Source organism: Lissotriton helveticus, chromosome 4_1, assembly GCF_964261635.1.
Source record: "Lissotriton helveticus chromosome 4_1, aLisHel1.1, whole genome shotgun sequence".
In the NCBI taxonomy this organism is placed as follows: Eukaryota; Metazoa; Chordata; class Amphibia; order Caudata; family Salamandridae; genus Lissotriton; species Lissotriton helveticus.
Window position 1 is genome coordinate 823,303,922 of NC_136063.1, and position 18,471 is coordinate 823,322,392.

General features: G+C 41.4%; 1 protein-coding gene across 6 annotated transcripts in view; it reads right to left on the minus strand.

Annotated features, from left to right (window-relative positions):
• MYOM1 (myomesin 1) overlaps positions 1-18,471 on the minus strand; it is a 699,631-nt gene that overhangs the window by 599,378 nt on the left and 81,782 nt on the right. For 3 of the 6 annotated variants that reach the window (XM_078687468.1, XM_078687466.1, XM_078687467.1), the window contains one exon: positions 15,596-15,766. The exons of the other annotated variants lie outside the window; for them this stretch is intronic. In XM_078687468.1, the coding sequence (XP_078543594.1) occupies positions 15,596-15,766 (171 nt within the window). The remainder of the gene's footprint in view (positions 1-15,595; positions 15,767-18,471) is intronic. 6 annotated transcript variants of the gene reach the window in all.

The following is an 18,471-nucleotide window of genomic DNA, read 5'->3' on the forward strand; positions in this document are numbered from 1 at the left end:
TAGAAAGTTAGAAAGATTGTGGAGGAAAACCAAGCAGGACACGGACAGGAAAATTTATAAGGCCTCCCTTCACCAATATAAAAATCTTATGACCCAAGCTAAAGCAGAATACCTTGAGTCCCGCCTAAGTAAGGCAGTGAACATTCAGAAAGAGACCTTCAAAATATTGGCTGAGTTGAGTAAAAAACCTGATAACTCTAAGGCTCCATTTGACTGCAACATCTTCCAGGCATATTTCCTGGAGAAGGTGAAGACCATTATCCAGGAGATAGAGAACGGAGCGGCAATGGGGACCTCTATCGCTTTAGCATCTAAAAACGCGATCGATTGCTCCCTTGAAGCGTTTCCGGAGATGGACGTACTGATTCTGGAACAGTTGATGGGCAAAATTAAATCTGGTTCCCCAGCTGATCCATGTCCACCTGAGATTTTCCGCGTTGCGCGCCCTCTATTAGAGGAATGTATCATCTCCCTCCTTAATAGATCGCTAGAGATGGGATATCTGCCGGCTGAATTTAAGGAGGCGCGGGTAAGACCTCTATTGAAAAAACCGGGGCTAGATCCGGCGGTGTTGAAGAATTACAGACCCATTTCCCAGCTGCCCTTTCTCTCAAAAATCCTTGAACAGCATGTCTTAAAATCCCTGTCCCTCTATCTGGAATCTCACCATCTACTCCATGATCGACAGGCAGGTTTTCGAGCTCATCACAGCACCGAGTTGGTGATGCTCTCGGTGCTGGATGAATTAAGAGGCATGGCTGACTGTAAGGAATCGAGCGCCCTGATTTTGTTAGACCTATCAGCGGCGTTCGATACTGTCAGCCATGCCTTGCTCTTGGGAAGACTACAGGATTTTGGGATTAAGGGCCTGGCCTTTCAATGGTTGCAATCCTTCCTTACAGGAAGGACCCAAAAGATACAACTGGGGGATGAAACATCTGAGATAGGGATTTTAGAATGTGGGGTACCACAGGGGTCCGCCCTGTCCCCGCTTCTATTTAATCTCTATCTGCAACCATTGATCGCTTCATTGGCCACTATGGGCTGTAAAGTCTTTAACTATGCGGACGATACGCAACTGCTGTTAAGTGTCAATGACACTACGGCCGCACAACTCCAAGCCCAGAACATCCTGAGATTCACAGTGCAGTGGATGACGGATAACCTGTTAAAAGTCAACCCAGATAAGACTGAGGTCTTAGTTATCCCATCCACTGCCTCTCCTTGGTGTGACCTCTACTGGCCCACGGAGTTAGGCCCTGCTCCAAAACCAAGTCCGTCCGTAAAAAGCCTGGGGATCAAGCTGGATGGTGATTTGTCGATGGCCCCTCAGATCTCGTCGGTTGTGGGCAGCTGTACAAACATCATGCGGCAACTGCGGAAGTTATCCCCTATTCTCCCACAACCTATGATGCGATCAATAGTGGCTGCCACCATCATCTCCAGAATTGATTATGGTAATGCCCTCTATCTTGGCCTACCTAAAACCCTCACCAGCAGGCTTCAGGTCCTAATGAACGACGCTGCCCGGTTGATTTTTAGACTGCCGAGGAGGTCTAAAGCTACCCCCCTATTGCAAAGCCTGCATTGGCTTCCAATCAAAGAAAGAGTGGAATTCAAGAGCCTATGTACAGCCCATAAGGCAATTTATGGCAAGGCCCCAACCTACATTAAAGATCGCCTGCAGCTGTATTGTCCTACGAGAACACTTCGGTCCTCAGATTCCCAGTTATTGACCTGCCCTCGTTACAGGCTAGCGACGAAGGGAGGGAGAGCCTTCTCAGTGCTGGCTCCCCAGTTATGGAACAGCCTGCCTGGGATGCTGCGTGGGGAAGGAAATCTGTTACGCTTCAGAAAGAGCCTAAAAACGCTACTGTTCAGCAGAAGCCTGGGCATAGCATAATCTAGCTTTGGTCTCTGCTTCCACCTTGCCATGTTATTGTATGTCACCATCTTTCCTAGCGCTTAGAGACCTGCAGGTGATTAGGCGCAATATAAAATTATAATAACAATAACAATAACAATCATCAAATTCACCAAGCGTCAAAGCTAACGCTGCAAGATACGAAGGCAAAACATGCCCTGGAGGCGCAACAGGCATGTGGCACACATTTGTGCCCCCGGGAACACTATGGGTCTACAGATATGGCCTCAGATGCCAGCAGCTCTTTTCTGCTTGATTCAATTTATACACTCCAACAATATTGAGCCTCTCCTCATATGACTTGTAACTTGAAACCATTCGCTAATTTGGTACAATGTCTCTGGACAATCTCCAATTGGTCATCATTCTTTTGAAGACGTGGCCTGCAGAAGTGAACACACTAAAGCAGATGAAATTTACTAATAAAAGGAGTAACAGCAGGGGTTGTGATATTGCAAAGGATTTCCTTCATAAAGCAGATGAGACTGTACTATTAAATTGGGTAAGAGTAACTAGCGGCAACAGGTTGTTTTAGCCAATTTAGCAAAGTGTTTTGTTTTCTTAAAGTATGTTTTTGAAAAAGAAAAAAAACACTGGCTCTGACACATGGGGATCTTTCTGCCTGTGTACTGAGATCATTAACTAATTTCCCTGCCTAGTACTACCATGTTTTGCATGGTGGCCCCAGGCAGAGAAATCTTGTGATAGTCGCCCAGCCGACTTTAGAGCCTGATTACGAGTTGGTCGTTTAATTCCGACCCATGCGTAAACCCCTATTTACGCATGGGTCGGAATAACGCGTTTGAAGATATTTAACATATCCGATAATTATAAGATGCATTAAATATCTCAAGCTTCATTAAACTTCCGCAGGTCAAACCTGCCGAAATTTAACGGAGGAAATATGTGCGTTATTTACCATACTATCCACATTTTGGTGCGTTAAACACCAAAATCCGCATGTTATTCCCCACAAATATGTAATAGGTTCTATTTATTGCACCCAATAAATAACATACCCCTTGGCATTGTTATTTATGAGGTGCACTAAATAGCACCTGCACTTGTAATCAGTGCCATAAGGTTGATGACCATTACTAAGACCTGGCTGCTCTGTGACAGATACATTTGGAGAACCACAGGCTTTCCACTGGCCGAGCCATCTGAGACTAGTGGGTCTCCAAACACTAAAAGCTATGAGGAAACTGTGAGTTTGGCTGGGTGGGTTAACCCCCAATTTACGTCAGCTCAATGTTTTCTACCATACTCCAAATGACCCTCTTTGGACTGTCCGATTAATTTCAGGTGTTTACTCACTATTAGGATTACCCTATTGCAGAACATTTGCATAAATGCACTCCCCCGCCCCCACTTCCTCCCACTGTTGCCAGCCACTCCCAACATCAGGCCCATTCACAACCACCAAGCTCCCAACGCTTACTGATACTCAACCTGAATCCCTCTGAAATCCTACAGCCCTTCGCTGTAACACGCCCTTCTGCATCAGCTCTCCTCCCTCTTTTCACGCTCTGCATCATCCTATTTCATACAGCAAGACATTGCTTTGTAGCTAGGTTTACACTCCACATAAAAACCTACATACATACAGAAGATTCCAAAAACCTTAAAAATAAGTCAGTTCATATATGAGAGCAAAGCTCAACTAAAAACAAAGCTTGTAAGAAAGCATTGGAGGAAATATACACTTTAAAAGGCTTATGAGTGGAGGGAAGGACTTTCCAGCTAAGTAGAAATATTGGTCGAGAAGTTTTTTATTAGATGAGGTGACTGAGTGACAGAGGATGCTGCAAATGATAACAATGCCTGGCCACATACCACGGATGGTGCCTGTGTGATGAGTAGAAAGGAATCCTCCAGTTGGACAAATGTAATTAGTAAAGCTTGTTGTGTATCAATGCAGTATTCCATGAAGAGAAGCCAGAATCACTGAGCTCATTCTGGGAGGTGCCAAACTGAGTAACAGTTGTCACTCACACGTCTTTAAATCTGCCCTTCTCATTGTAAATGGAGAAATCCAAGTTATGTTGCCTAGGCTCTGAGAGGAGGGGCTCAGCTGTGGCAGGGGATGCACTGTTTCAAAGAGATTATATCTGTGAGAGGTCAGCCATCAAAGCAGGCAGTATTTTTCCGAGTCACAATTTAGGGATGATTTTAATGACAGAATGGAACAGAACTACTAATTAAAACCTGACAAATCCTTTTTATATAATATGTATGATTTACTTCCAGTATAGATGGTTTTGTAGCCAATGAGTTTAGGCTGTCTGGTGACTTTGGATGACTGGTGAGGTACATTATTTTATTTGGCAAATATGTGTCATAACGTTATATATATTAAACTCCAGAATTTTGTTTTTACATGGATAATTTGTTAAAATACTTGTATTCATTATCAAATACGATGCACATGTTTCGGCTATATAAAAGAAATATCAATGCACTGCCTAGAAGGAGGCTGCTGATTAAGCCCCAAGCTCCGAAATTGGGGCTTTATGTCATCCTGGGAGTATGAAGTGGATGCCTCAGACAAATATTGAGACTGACATTGTCTCTAGTCTAGATACATTATCATTTGGGTAATGGTAGCTACATTATCTGGATGACGCCTTTTTTCTTGGTCAATATGATTTCAAAGTGCAACATAGTGTGTGTTACTTTGCAGTGTTCTGATCTGTTAGTTGTGTTTTGATGTGTTTGCGCCCTCTGAGGAAACGTTATGTTTTTTTAAGATTGATATTGCTTTAAGGTGAGTAAAAACATGAGTATTTTAGTATAGTTTGAGATTTTACACACAAAAAACAACATCTATTCACCTATATGATTGATTTTCTTGTGGTCTTTACTAAATATTGGAATGTTAGTGCTCATGGAATTTATGGTGATGGATTGAATGCTTGTATTAATCTCAGCCACTGGCAATTGCTTGGGCTGCATTTCAGTCTATTGCTTTTCGCCAACCATACCACTCTAAACCATGGCACACTTTATGCAGATCAGTACCAACGCTAGTCCTCAAGAGAATACTCTGTCCCAAACTGCCAGGCGAGCCCCCCTTCAGAAGGGACAACACAAGCAACCCCAGACTGATTTCGGGGTACTTGGGCTCGTCTGTAGAGCGTACCTTGAGCCCTAAGGCACTGTGAGCACGAGACTCATGTCTGGGCACACCTCTCACACTTTTAGCTCACCTGTAACAACAACAAGGTGATGCCCGGCCATCCTAGTTACGTTAGGCATACCGGTCTAGGAATGATGGACATTCCAACCCTCGCACTATATTTTGTTTAAATACGCCAAAATAGCCCTGGTTTTATTTTTAGGTGTTATGCGTTCTTCCTTCAGTCCCTTCTATTACAGAGGTGCGGTAAACGGCCGTCTGTTTTTCAAACCTTCCAAACGGTGAGGTGCCCTTGAAAGTGACAGTGAGCGGCGGGCGCGAGGCCGAGTACGCACGAGCTCTTCTTGTGGCGGCTGCGTCACTCGCAGCTGAATCTCTGACCTTTACCAGACTCCACACGTTCACACGCTGTAATAATTCCAAGCCCAGCGAGCAAGAGCTCACTGCCTGCCCACGTTTATCTCTTTCTGATATCTGTTTTTCTGTTTCTGAGAAACTAGTCACAGTTTCCGCTCCGATATCTAAGCACTCGTGAGGGATGTACATAACATAAGGCAATAAATAAACCAGTTGTCCTGCCTCTGCGCACCATGTACTAACTGTTCATGACCACTACATTACATTAAAAAAAAACATTGGTACGAACCGGCAACAAAAGTATTCTGCCGCAGCAAGCAGATAAGGAAATAAACATTGGTTTAGGCAAGGTGTCCACATGCATAATAATAATCTACTGACTGCTGCCAATGCTTATGCATAGCAAAATGGAGGCTCACAATCCGCCTGACAAACAGTGTTAAATTGTTGCAACATGATAACCCTCTGTCATGGCTTGAGCAAGTGATCTTCAGACAATGATTGTTTATGTGCAGGAAGGGACACCTTCCTACACAAAACAATCCTCCCCTGCACGCAGACACTCTTGCACTATGGTGACTGCTTGTAAATATGGTGCAGCCTTGCGTTTTCTGGAGTGGCAGAGTGAGGCGTTAAGCCCTGATGGCTTACGCCTCACTCCGGTACTTCACTTGTACAAATGCCCCTTTGTTTCTCATTGGAGTTACTGAATTGAAGTGATTGGGTTACTAACAATATCATCAAATTCTAGTGATTAATATCATATTTGTGCTTCTTCTGACTACAATAAGTAATGGGTGCATAACATTTCCCAATTTATCAACATGAGAAGAGTTACAGCCTGGAGAAGACCAAAAATAATGTGAATTTTAGACCTTTAAGTCAGGCATAGATGTCCTCAGCAAGCACCTTTACCTCTGACATTGATGGAAATGGTCACATGCATCTTAAAGACGATCACATGGGGCATAGGATGGCTGGCATAGACAGCACAAACATAAAAGGCCCCTTCAGAGAGGAGTCATCATCTTTGCACCATCTGATGACTCCTGGGAAACTTTTCCAGAACAGTTGTACGTCAGGATTTTGACTTCTGCTTTAGTTATTTATCTTAAATGGACTAGAAAGTTCTATTCCCTTTCTAGCTGTTTTCAGCTTCACTAATATCGCATTCTATTGATTCTGACTTGTTCTTTTAATACCTTATGCCTGCTTTGGCTTTCTGCTTTGTAACCACTGCGTTACCCTCTGATTCAGGAGTCCCTATGTCATATTCTAGTCTGTTGGTCCATTCTGTGCATATTTTCTACCTGTTTCTACTAATGGAATTTGCCACAAAGGAATGAATATTTACAACAGTAGTTCCCCTTCCAGGTACTTATTTGCACCTTTTAGGGCCTAAAAATTAAGAAAGGGGACCAGATTTGAATACCACAGTGCTTCTGATATTTATTGTGTCCTTATTTCTTCCCGCCCCTATCTAGTGATTGTTTCCGACCTCTGGAAGGAGTCATGTTGCTCTTAAATCCCATGACGTCATGTGGCAGAGGACTGCCACCCTTAAATATTGAGGTGCTTCTTCACATTCCTCCTAAAGGTCCTGACTTCCAATCTGCCAAGGATTGCACACCGGGTAAAACATAATGTCTGGCCCAAATGACATTTTCTCTCATGGTTCAATAAATAGAACCACTATGTAAACATTTTTAAACCATCCTGCAATTCATACTTTTTTGCGGTTCCAAAGAGTGGTAGACGCTCAGACAATTCCTGCCTTGAAGAAGGATAGGACTCACCTCCTTAGGAAACCAGAACTGCACCAGACAAGAATAACGGAGTTATACAGACCTGGGGATTAGTGTCTGGAACTGGTTGCCCTAGAATATGGTTGCAAAAGCCAGGAAGGTTGTCGAGGACCAGTATATGATGGTTGGGATGTCAGGATCATCATTGGTGTGGGTCAAGGGAATGGACTGCCAATTTTGATCTGTTTACTCAATTGTTGCCTGTACTCACTCTTGCTTCTGGATTATGTATTGGTTGCTGTGCTTGTTCTCTCTTTCTAGCTCCCTACATTCCAGGTTTCCTATCAGCCCAGGATTCCACTGTTGATTTTATAGGCTTCCTTCATTTGTGATTTAAGTTCTTTGTGGCCCGCCATTATAAAACTGGTAAGCATATTCCCCAATAACTCTCTTTATCGTAGTATTTCAATGTCAATCTAACATAATAAAACTTTGCTTGGTCTATTGATCTTCAGTATTCATTTGGCATTCACCTTTGAAAATGCTTTTGTACATCCCCAAAAAGGTAGCGTGGATGACGAGATAGTCATTCCAAGATGTCTTTTCTCTCTCTCACTCCAATTCCCTTTCCGCGCCAGAGTTTTGATCTTCTGTTCATGCTTGCTCATGCACAGGCAGAGCTACATTCTGGGGAGTGGGGCAGAGTGTCCTAAGACCCAGTTGATCAAGACCTGTGAATCCTTAGTGCAGCAACATGTTCCGTTCTGTTTCACACCCCTCGTCTATTGACCTACTCAAGCCGATAGCATTGAAAATGTTGGGTCTCCAGTCTCTGGCTTTTTATGTGCAACACAATACACTGAAAGGCTACTAGTCCGGATTATCTCTCAGTGACACCTGAGAGGCACTGCCATTGATGATGGATAGTAGAAATGTGGCCTTCCAAAAACTGCCTGAGGCCAATGCCGCTCTGGAGCAGCTTGTCTGATTGGGCATGAGGGCCATAGTCAGCAGTGGTGAGGACAGGACTCTATGACGATTCATGAATTTACAGTAAGTAGGGATGAATCAGATTCAGTTGGCACATACTGTACTTGCCTTTAGGAACCTCTAAATATTGTTTCTATTGCTCTTAGTGTTCATTGTGTGCTTCCTATTGGAACCTTCCAGCAAAAATATAGTCAAATGCTTATGACACTGAGTTTTAGCTGAAAATAACACTCCACACTTCAGTCTTTCACTGTTTGGAGCCTTTTTTCAGATCTAGACTTGAGATGAATGTCCTAAATTAAACTTTTGCTAAAACTGAGAAAATTGAAGATGTACTATTTGAGTGCAAATGTGTAACCTTCTTGAACTAAAATAAATATAATGGAAGAACCATATTTGGTCGGCAACTAAAGTAAAACATAGGTATTCCTGGGACTGGGACTTTGACATGCCTTAAGCCCAAATATCAGAAGTCCAGAAAACTTGCATCTTCCAGTATGCCACATAATAATGGCCATAAGGAAATGCCTCTTTTTGCATGACCGCCCTCAAAGTTTTGGACTGATGGTGTTTTGGCTCTGAGTGTGCACTGAGCCTGCTTAACAAACTTGTGTTCTGAGCCTTAAACGTGTAATGTTATAGTGGCTTATACCCAATTGGCAAAACTTTACTTAATTATAAGCTCCGAATATATGGCACTAGAGGTACCAAATGCCTGTAAGTTAAAGTAACCCACCAGAGCTGCAGCACTTATTGTGCCACCTTGGATGTCACAAAGTGAAAACAAGTCACACAGCCTGAAACTGCAGACTGACAGAGCAGTTTTAAACTGCTAATTCGACTTTGCCATTTAAACTATTGGCAAAGCACAAACCTTCCTTTCTTTTTAATGTACATTAGTTACCCCTACAGCAGGCCAATTGAGTCCTAAGGCAGCATGCAGTATATTAAAAAGTAGAACATATATTTTTTATATGTCCCAACAGTAAAAATCTCAAATTATAATTTTCACTGTGGAAGGGCCAGTAGCCCCATTGGTAAGTACAGGGTTACACGCAGTCATCTTAGCTGTGCTAACTCCTGAATGGGACTACTTAAGTTGATCATCACATTAAACCCTAATTGATACCAAAGGCCAATTTAATATAACTTTTAAGTAAATGCAACTTTTAGAAAGTTTCCACTCTGTCGCACAAGTTTTCCATTGGCCGTTTGCAGATGCTGACCACATGACAGCCTTCTGTCCTTCTTGGGAGAACTGTGAACGACTCCCAAGAGCGAGGACAATAGAAGTCTGCTGTTGGAAGAGGTGTCACCTCTCCCTGGCAGGAAGCCACAATGGGTGTAAACCCAAAAGGCCAGTTTCAATGGGGAAGCTGCATTTGAAAGTCAGATGGTGGACACACAAGAAGGGCTGCTCTTTTGTTGCCGTCGATGGGTTGGCTTTGGGGACAGAGAGGGAAAACTGGTTTCCAAACTGTTTTTTTTCTCTGGTCGTTTAGCCCTCAGGTAACCACACCACTAAAGTGGGCTACCAAGCTCCACACACTTAGAGGGGGGGTTCTGCCATCTTTGGACAGGGCAGAACAGTGCACTCTGGGATAGGAAGGTGCCACCATTCGCAGGAAGTCGTCACCAGATTGGAAAGGTCCTAGTAGTCCATTGGCTAGCAAACACCACATGCCCTAAGGACACTTTCTGGTAAAAAATATGGCTCCCAGACCTCAGATCACATCTAGACTGGAGAGAGGACTGAAGAAGGACTGCCCTGCTGCTACCTGGATCTGGCAAGAGAGGCTGCATCAACTGCTGAACTGTGCCTGTTATACATATATATTTTAATCGTTTTTATTTGCATTTCATTGTATAACACAGTACATATGTATCAGATAGAACTGTACCTGCTGATGCATGGGCTAGCAAAGAGAGCACTGTGCCTGCGGTGCTAGGATCATTTAAAAGTCACTCCAAAGCCCCACACAGAAAAGATGAACTTCAAGAGTCAGTTGGCTGACTTCTTGTTACAGTCCAAAGGGCATACAAAATGAAATAGCCTGTTCTGGCCATCAGTAGCCAAAATCACTTGACCACCTCTGCCCGCCGACGTGCAGCCTGGACGACCAAGTGCCTATGCTCCAAAGTTGCACCAAGTCTGCTGGAACTGGGAGAGTTGTTGGAGTTCAATTTGATTCCCGAAATGGACACTAGCCTTCCCCAAAAGTAACCGCTGATTTCGCTGTGACTGGAGACCAGTACTCCAGTGCCAAAAGAGCTTTTACTGGACCAAAGAGATTTTCGAGGGAGATGGCCCCTATGGCCAAAGTCACCCTACCAGGACCGTAGGAACCCCATGTCTACCACACATCATCTTCACCATCTTACAGCATTGTCAGTATCCTGTATCCCTTGCATCAGGACCACTCCATTACAGTCTGTGGTGGTTCACACACAGAGGCTGGAACTAGACTTGAGACTGCTTTGATGACAAGATAACTGTCCTACTACTCTTTATCGGACCCTCTGACCATTCCCTTGTCTGAATTAGTTGCCCGAAGTAGGCCGGAGTGGTCAAACACAACTCTTTCAAAGTTTCACAAAGTTTTCAGACTTTGCAGTTACCAATGCTTGTCATTTTCTATTGAAAAGCTGTGATTTATGATTTACTTAAAAATTCACATCTCCACAACCCTCCACTGGATTTTTATTGTTTTGGTGTCTAAAAATGTATAAAAAATAGGATTTACTTTTATAAATTGGTATCGGATTTCTTATGGGTTGCATTGGCTTTCTTATTCTATTGTTTTGGTACTTTGAAATGCTAAATTCCTACGGTTGAGCTAAAGTTTGGCATATGAGTCTGACAAGATCCAAGTTGGTTTCGTGAGCATATTCCACGGTGAGGTTGCACAACCACATCATATAATACACCACGTTTCCGCACAATGGGTATTGTCACAGCTTTAAATCAAGGCTAGTTTCTTATGATGCTCTCTCTTGTTCCTTTCCAAAGATTCTGATTGTCATTCTTCAGGCTACACACACAGTCAAAGAGTGATTAGAATTGGGGCTCACACAACACCATGTCTCAAAGTCGAGCAAGTTATTTTATTTCCCATGAAACCTACAGCCCCCTCCAACTACCATCCCATCAATGGATGCACACCTCTTGAAAGTTCTAAGGCTTAAACTGTCTTCTAAAGGAGATGTTTCTCTATGATCTTTAGAGACCCAAGTAGCTAACATCCAAAATGAGATACCACTTAACCTTTGAATAATAATCCCACCTGTTCCTTTATGAAACATTTGAAATCACTGCATTCTCATGCCTCGGAGTATAGATTAGCATTATTTAAGAGTGTACAGGTAGCCAGTGGGTAAATCTGGTCATGGTAACAAGTATTTTCGAATACTGTCTGGGTATTGTGGCTGTAAAATAACACATTTTACACGAAAAACAGGAACCCACACTTCAATCAGTTTCACACCATGTATTTTTAGGGATGAAAAAAGATAAGCACTATTTAATGTGTTTACCTTGGCGATTAGTTGCGCCAGTTTTATTCATCAATTTTCACAAAAAGGGAACATGTCACTATAGTCAAGAGAAATATCAGAGCCTTAAACGTGACGGCCATTTAGTGTCCAATATTTACAATGAAAGATTCAATATTTACAATGCAAAAAATGTGATTTAGACAACAAATTAACAAAACATACATAAATTGTGAAACTGTGCAAAAGTAGTACACAACCGTCTTTATGTGATATCATTTCACAGATAAAGTGAGGGGAAGAATTATTCACATGTTTTTTTTTTAAAAACCTAACATTTTTTATGAACCAACAGTTTTTTTCAAGACTGAAATGTGATATTTGGCAAAAAATGGAGATTTTTAAGTGGTTCTCCAAAAACCAACACGACAACCTCTCGGTAGAAATGTTGATAGGCGTTTGAATCATAAACAATTTTAAATGTTTACAGGACTTGATCCTATCCGCCTACGCGTTTCGAGTTTGTGAGGGTTCTTCTCAAACTCTCTTCAGGGCCAAATGAATTCCATTCCCCATTTGTTGAACCTAATAGTGAAAACATAACAAATAATGGATACTTAGTGCTATCTGCTTCCATCAACCCGCTACAGTCTCCTCCTATGTACAATTTATTAAAATAACACATACCTCTAGGGACTCGAGGTAGGTTAGTTCATCCAACTGACTTGTGGAATTTCGAAGGATTTCAAAGGATTTGTGCGTATTTCTAAAAAAACAGGAGTTTTATATGTGAAACCCTGTTTTTAAACATAAGGTGCCATTTTACGTGAGGCAGATTGACAGTGTGCGCATACCTGGCTATAGTTGAACAGGTCATCTGCCCATACTGCTAATTTTCAGTTTCCATCATTCGGAACAGAACAGCGCTGTAATTGGAAAAGCTCGTGTTATTTTATGACTGAGCCAGCATGCTTCACTCAATATTATGCAGCTACTGCCTTGAATGGAATAGCACTTACTTTAATTATGTTGCCTCATGCAGTGTATTAGTTGTCAACGTTCTCTCAGTATGCTTGACATTCACGGTGTCGTCGCCATTAGTCTTTCTCTGGCACCGCGATTCTGTTGGAAAACGGGCGGCAGTCAGGAAGGAATTCCGAGGCGCGCTTTGAATTATGTTGGAACCGCTAATGCGTGTGCTCGCATTTAAGCGGGCGGCTCAGTTTACATTTAGACAGATTGGAGCCGCGGTCGAAATAATTCCAATAAAGTGAGCCCGCGCTTTAAGTTAAGCGGGAGCCGCTATTGTGCGCTCTAACACTTTGTCAGGCGGCGCATACTGGGATTTCAAAGCAGGGGAGCTCGCGCTCATGATTGTAAAAGTCAAAATGCTCGCATTTATGTTTGTATTCAACATAGCAGTGTGAGGCTGCTGGGCTGTATTAGTTAGCGCGCTGTGAGGAGGCGTCTTAGATACTCAACATACCTTGCAGTCCACGGACATGAATCACTTCCTCATTCCTTCACATGAAGTGAATGGAGTTCTGGCATTCTTACTAAGCGGGCTACGCCTCCATTGTGGGCCAATCACAATCAGAGGAGTTTTGTTCGGTCCAACTGATGCATTATGGGGCATGTAGTCTAACGGTTTAAAGTCTAGAAAGTTCACTCATAGAGTTTAAGCCTGAATTGATAGTGTCAAACCGGAGTATTAGGTAGGCCTCTTTTCTCAGCAGTGCCTCCTCTACGTTCGGTGACCTATGCTGTGGGTCAATCGCGGCTAGAACAGTCCACTTGAAATCTGTCTCCTTATGATTTGCGGCGGTAAAATGTTCAACCATTGGGGCATTTTGCACTTTTCTCTTTAATCTCGAGCGATGTTGTGTAATCCTGACATTTACTTGTTGGCATGTCTTCCCTATGTACAATTTGTTACAAACGCACACAATCCCATAGATCACATTTTTACTCTTACAGTTTGTATGCAAACTGTGTCTCCATTTCAAGCCATTATGGCTAAATACATCTCCTTCTACAACACTTTGGCAGGCCACACAATTGCCACATTTGTGGTGGCCAGTGATTGGTTTGAGGTTCCATTTAGATATTAGATCACTTTTGGGTTTCTGGATGTAACTGTCTGCTCTGATGATTTGTTGGCCAACGCTCAGATTTTTCTTCATCGCGAAAATGGGCTTTTGCAACGGGGATTCCAAACCCTCCAGCAAATGCCAATTCCGCAGAATAATCTGGCGGAACTTGTTTGTGTGCGCTCCATAAGTCGTAACACATACAAGTTTGTCCAACTCCTTTTTCGTTTTGATTTTAAGCAATTCTTCTCTCGGGGTAAAACGTGCTCTTTTTTTAGAATGCTTAAGGAGTTTTTTAGGATAAACCCTTTTGGCTAGTTCTTCACAGAAAGTATCAGCATGAGTGTTGAACTCATTAAGGTCTGAACAATTCCGTCTGATCCTGAGTAGCTGGCCATAAGGAAGGTTCTGTTTCAGACCCTGAGGGTGAGCACTCTTGTAATGCAAGATAGTGTTCTTGTCTGTTTCTTTCTTAAACAGAGTGGTTGTGAACTTACCCCCTTCTGTGCCTACAGCTACATCGAGGAATGTCATCCTCTGATTACTGTGGTCAATGGAAAATTTGATATCTGGGTGTCTCTGATTCAACCATTCATGGAAGGCCATGAGTTCTGGCTGGCTCCCCTGCCACAGGAGCCAGACATCATCAATGTATCTTAGCCATTGTTTGATGTTAGTACTGTAAGGGTTATTATTGTGAATGAATTTTTCTTCGTATTGTGACATGTATAGTACCGCCATCTCTGGAGCATAGGGACAACCCATGGCTGTGCCCTTGGTCTGGACAAAAAACTCGTTTTCGAATTTGAAGTAGTTACTTTTGAGTGTAATATTGGCCAGGGCCAAAATGAAAGCAGTGGGAACTCTGTGTGGTCTCACGCGTTGTTCGAGATAGATTGTCGTGTTGGTTTTTGGAGAACCACTTAAAAATCTCCATTTTTTGCCAAATATCACATTTCAGTCTTGAAAAAAACTGTTGGTTCATAAAAAATGTTAGGTTTTTTTAAAAAAAAATGTGAATAATTCTTCCCCTCACTTTATCTGTGAAATGATATCACATAAAGACGGTTGTGTACTACTTTTGCACAGTTTCACAATTTATGTATGTTTTGTTAATTTGTTGTCTAAATCAAATTTTTTGCATTGTAAATATTGAATCTTTCATTGTAAATATTGGACACTAAATGGCCGTCACGTTTAAGGCTCTGATATTTCTCTTGACTATAGTGACATGTTCCCTTTTTGTGAAAATTGATGAATAAAACTGGCGCAACTAATCGCCAAGGTAAACACATTAAATAGTGCTTATCTTTTTTCATCCCTAAAAATACATGGTGTGAAACTGATTGAAGTGTGGGTTCCTGTTTTTCGTGTAAAGTTATTGGGCCCTTACCCCACTTCTGTCCGCATGGGCCATACTCTCCCCTTTTGAAAAATGTAAAATAACACAGCCACACCCCAACCTTCAGCGTATCCTTGCCTGCTTTGGCACAACACTTACATGAAATAATCAGTTGATACACGCCTGACAAGAACATGAAGGCAGCAACCAAAGGATCGTGGAAGGACACCATCAATTTATTAATCAAAAGAAGGTGGCTACGGATTCTTTTTGTACTCATACTTTTAGCTTCCTCATGTATATGGGTTAATAAACAAATACAGATGTTAAGCCAACTAAGGATGTTAAATCACTCAAGTAGTGCATCAACAATACTATTCAGTTCCAGGGCATTAAAAAATGTATACGAGCTGTTAACACCGCAAAAGCTTTATGTGTCTGTTGACCAAGATATGTTAGAAAGCCAAACATTGTATCTAAACAAATCACGGAGAAAAAAAGTGAACTATTTCCTACCCGTGACTGCTGTGAGCTGAAGAACTGCGTTTCTCTTCTTTTTGGTAGCGGCTCATAGTAGACTTCAGCTCCGCATTGCGATAAGCGCGGTCATAGTGCTCATGTTTCTTCTGGTAGAAGGGTAATGACATTCTGGGTACCTCGCACCACTGGTCTCCAGAAGTTAACACACTAAAGCGAATGAGATGTACTATTAAAATGGATAAGAGTAGGTGTTGTTATATTGAACGTTTTTCCTTCATAAAGCAGATTAGACTGTACTATTATATTATGTAACAGTAACTAGGGACACCATGTTGTTTTAGTCAGTTTTGAAAATAAAAACAATGGTCCTGACACAAAGGGATCATTCCGTCTGTGTACTGGGATCATTAAATGATTTCCCTTCCTAGTGCTGCCATTACTTGCATGGTGGCCCCGGGCAGAGAAAACTTGTGACAGTCGCCCACCCTACTTAGGGCGTGGACCATTACTAAAACCTGGCTGCCCAGTGGCAGATACATTGGCGGAACCAAAGGTTTTCCACAGGCAGAGCCAAGTGAGGCTCCGACGGTGGAAAGCCTGTAGTTCCCCCAATGCTAAAAGGGATGAGGAATCTGGGGATTGGTCTGGTGGGTGCACCACCAATTTACAGTGGCTCATGTTTTCCATGTTACTCAAAATGACCCTCTTTGTACGGTACTATTAATTTCAGGTGTTTACTCACTAATAGGATTCCCCTATTACAGAACATATCTAGGAATGTACCCTCCCCTACACTTCCTCCCACTGTTGCTAGCCACTACCATTTACAATCACTGATACTCAACCTGTATCCCTTTAAAATCCTACAACCCTTCGCTGTAACGCACCCTTCTGCATCGGCTCTCTTCCCTCTTTTGAAGCTCTGCATCATCCTATATCTTACTGTGTGCCATTGCTTTGTAGCTAGGTATGTGCTCCACATACAAACCTACACACATACAGAAGACTTCAAAACCCTTAAAAACAAGTCACTTCATATATGACAGTAAAACCCAACCAAGAACATAGTAAAACGTAGGCTTTACAGGCTTCTAGGTGGAAGGAAGGGTTTTCCAATCAAGTAGAACTATTGATCAAGATGTTTCTATCAGATGCGGAGACTGAGTGACACAGGATGCTGAATGCGATAACAATGCACGGACACAGCACGGATGGTGACTTTGTGATGAGAAGAAAGGACTTCTCCAGCTGGACAAATGTAATTAGCAAAGATTATTGTTTATTAATGGAGTATTCCATGAAGAAAAGCCAGAATGAATGAGCTCATTGTGGAAGGTGCCAAATTGAGTAACAGTTGTCCCTCACACGTCTTTGAATCTGCCCTTCATATTGTAAAATGAGTTATCCAAGTTCTGTTGCCTAGGCTCTGAGAGGAGCGGACCAGCTGTGGCAGAGGATGCTTTGCTTCTAAGGGATTAAAGGCCTCATTTATATTTTAGCGGTCGAGCCTTTGTTCCACCAGGGTGACGGAGTAAATACCTCCATCACCCTGGTGGAGGTCCCAACCTCCAAGCTTCAAGCTGCCGATCATTTATAAAGCATTGGCAGGAACTGCCATCACAGGGGCTCTTGTCAACGCAATCCGACGTTTGGTGCAGGGCTGTATTAACATGATGCAACCCTGCACCAAACAGTATTCTTTTTTTATTTAAAAAAAAATATATATATCCATATGGATTTCCTTTTAGAAAATAAAAAATGTAATGCTCACCCCACAATGGGAGTCATTACCCATGGTGGAGGAAGCAATATTTGGTTTTTACTGTACCTTACCACCAAGGTTTACCTGGCGGTGACTGACAGAAAAACAAAATAACTTCATGTCCGCACATCATTATTGGGTAGGTGGATATGCAACCAATTCTCCGATGGCCCCTACTCTGTTAGGCCGACAGAGCGGTTTGGCAATGGGGGAGACAAAGTAGTTTCTGCCTTAGCCAAACCGAAGGTCCGCCCGCATTTAATTGGGGTGGACCTTCATGTTGGTGGTATGTATACTCAGTCGCTGTTGCAACAGAGTATTCATACCACCAACATATAAATGGTATACAGACAAAATATTGATTCCAAAATATAGAATTGCAGTAATATCGAAGTGAAAATATAGAATGGACAAAATATCGAATGGACAGAATATAGGCAACAAAAATATCGAATTTAAGGTAAGTAATTTAATATCAATTTTCATAAATATAGAAAGTCAAAATATCGAAATATATAATATGAGTATTAAATATATAGAATTTTTAATTATATCGAATTTTTCAAGTGCTTTGTATGTTAGTATATGTATGAAAAATGTAAAATTATTTTATAATTTATTTTAAGTAATGAATTTTATGTTATTTAATTTTTGCGTAATTTAATTCTGTAGCGGGTTGAGGGTTTATAGGGGAATAGGGTAGGAAGTAATTTAATAATAATTAATTAAATATTTTAATTTATTTATTGGTATATATCTTGAATTAATTGTTAAATAATGTTTAATTGGTAATTAATTACATTTTAATTGGTAATTAATTTTTTTTAATTGGTTAATTGATAATTATGTTAATTTTATAAATGTATTTCCCGTAGCGGGTTGTGGGTTTATAGGGGAATAGGGTGGGAAGTAATTTAATTGTAATTAATTAAATATTTTAAATTATTTATTGGTATTTATTTTGAATTCATTGTTAATTAATTTTTAATTGCTAATTAATTGTTAATTGGTAATTAATTTGTATTAATAGGTAATTAACTTTAATAGTTAATTTTTAATTGTATTTTTAATTGACTAATTATTATATTATATTAAATTGGTAATTACTTTTAATTCATTTTTTATTGGTATTAATATTTAATTTATTTGT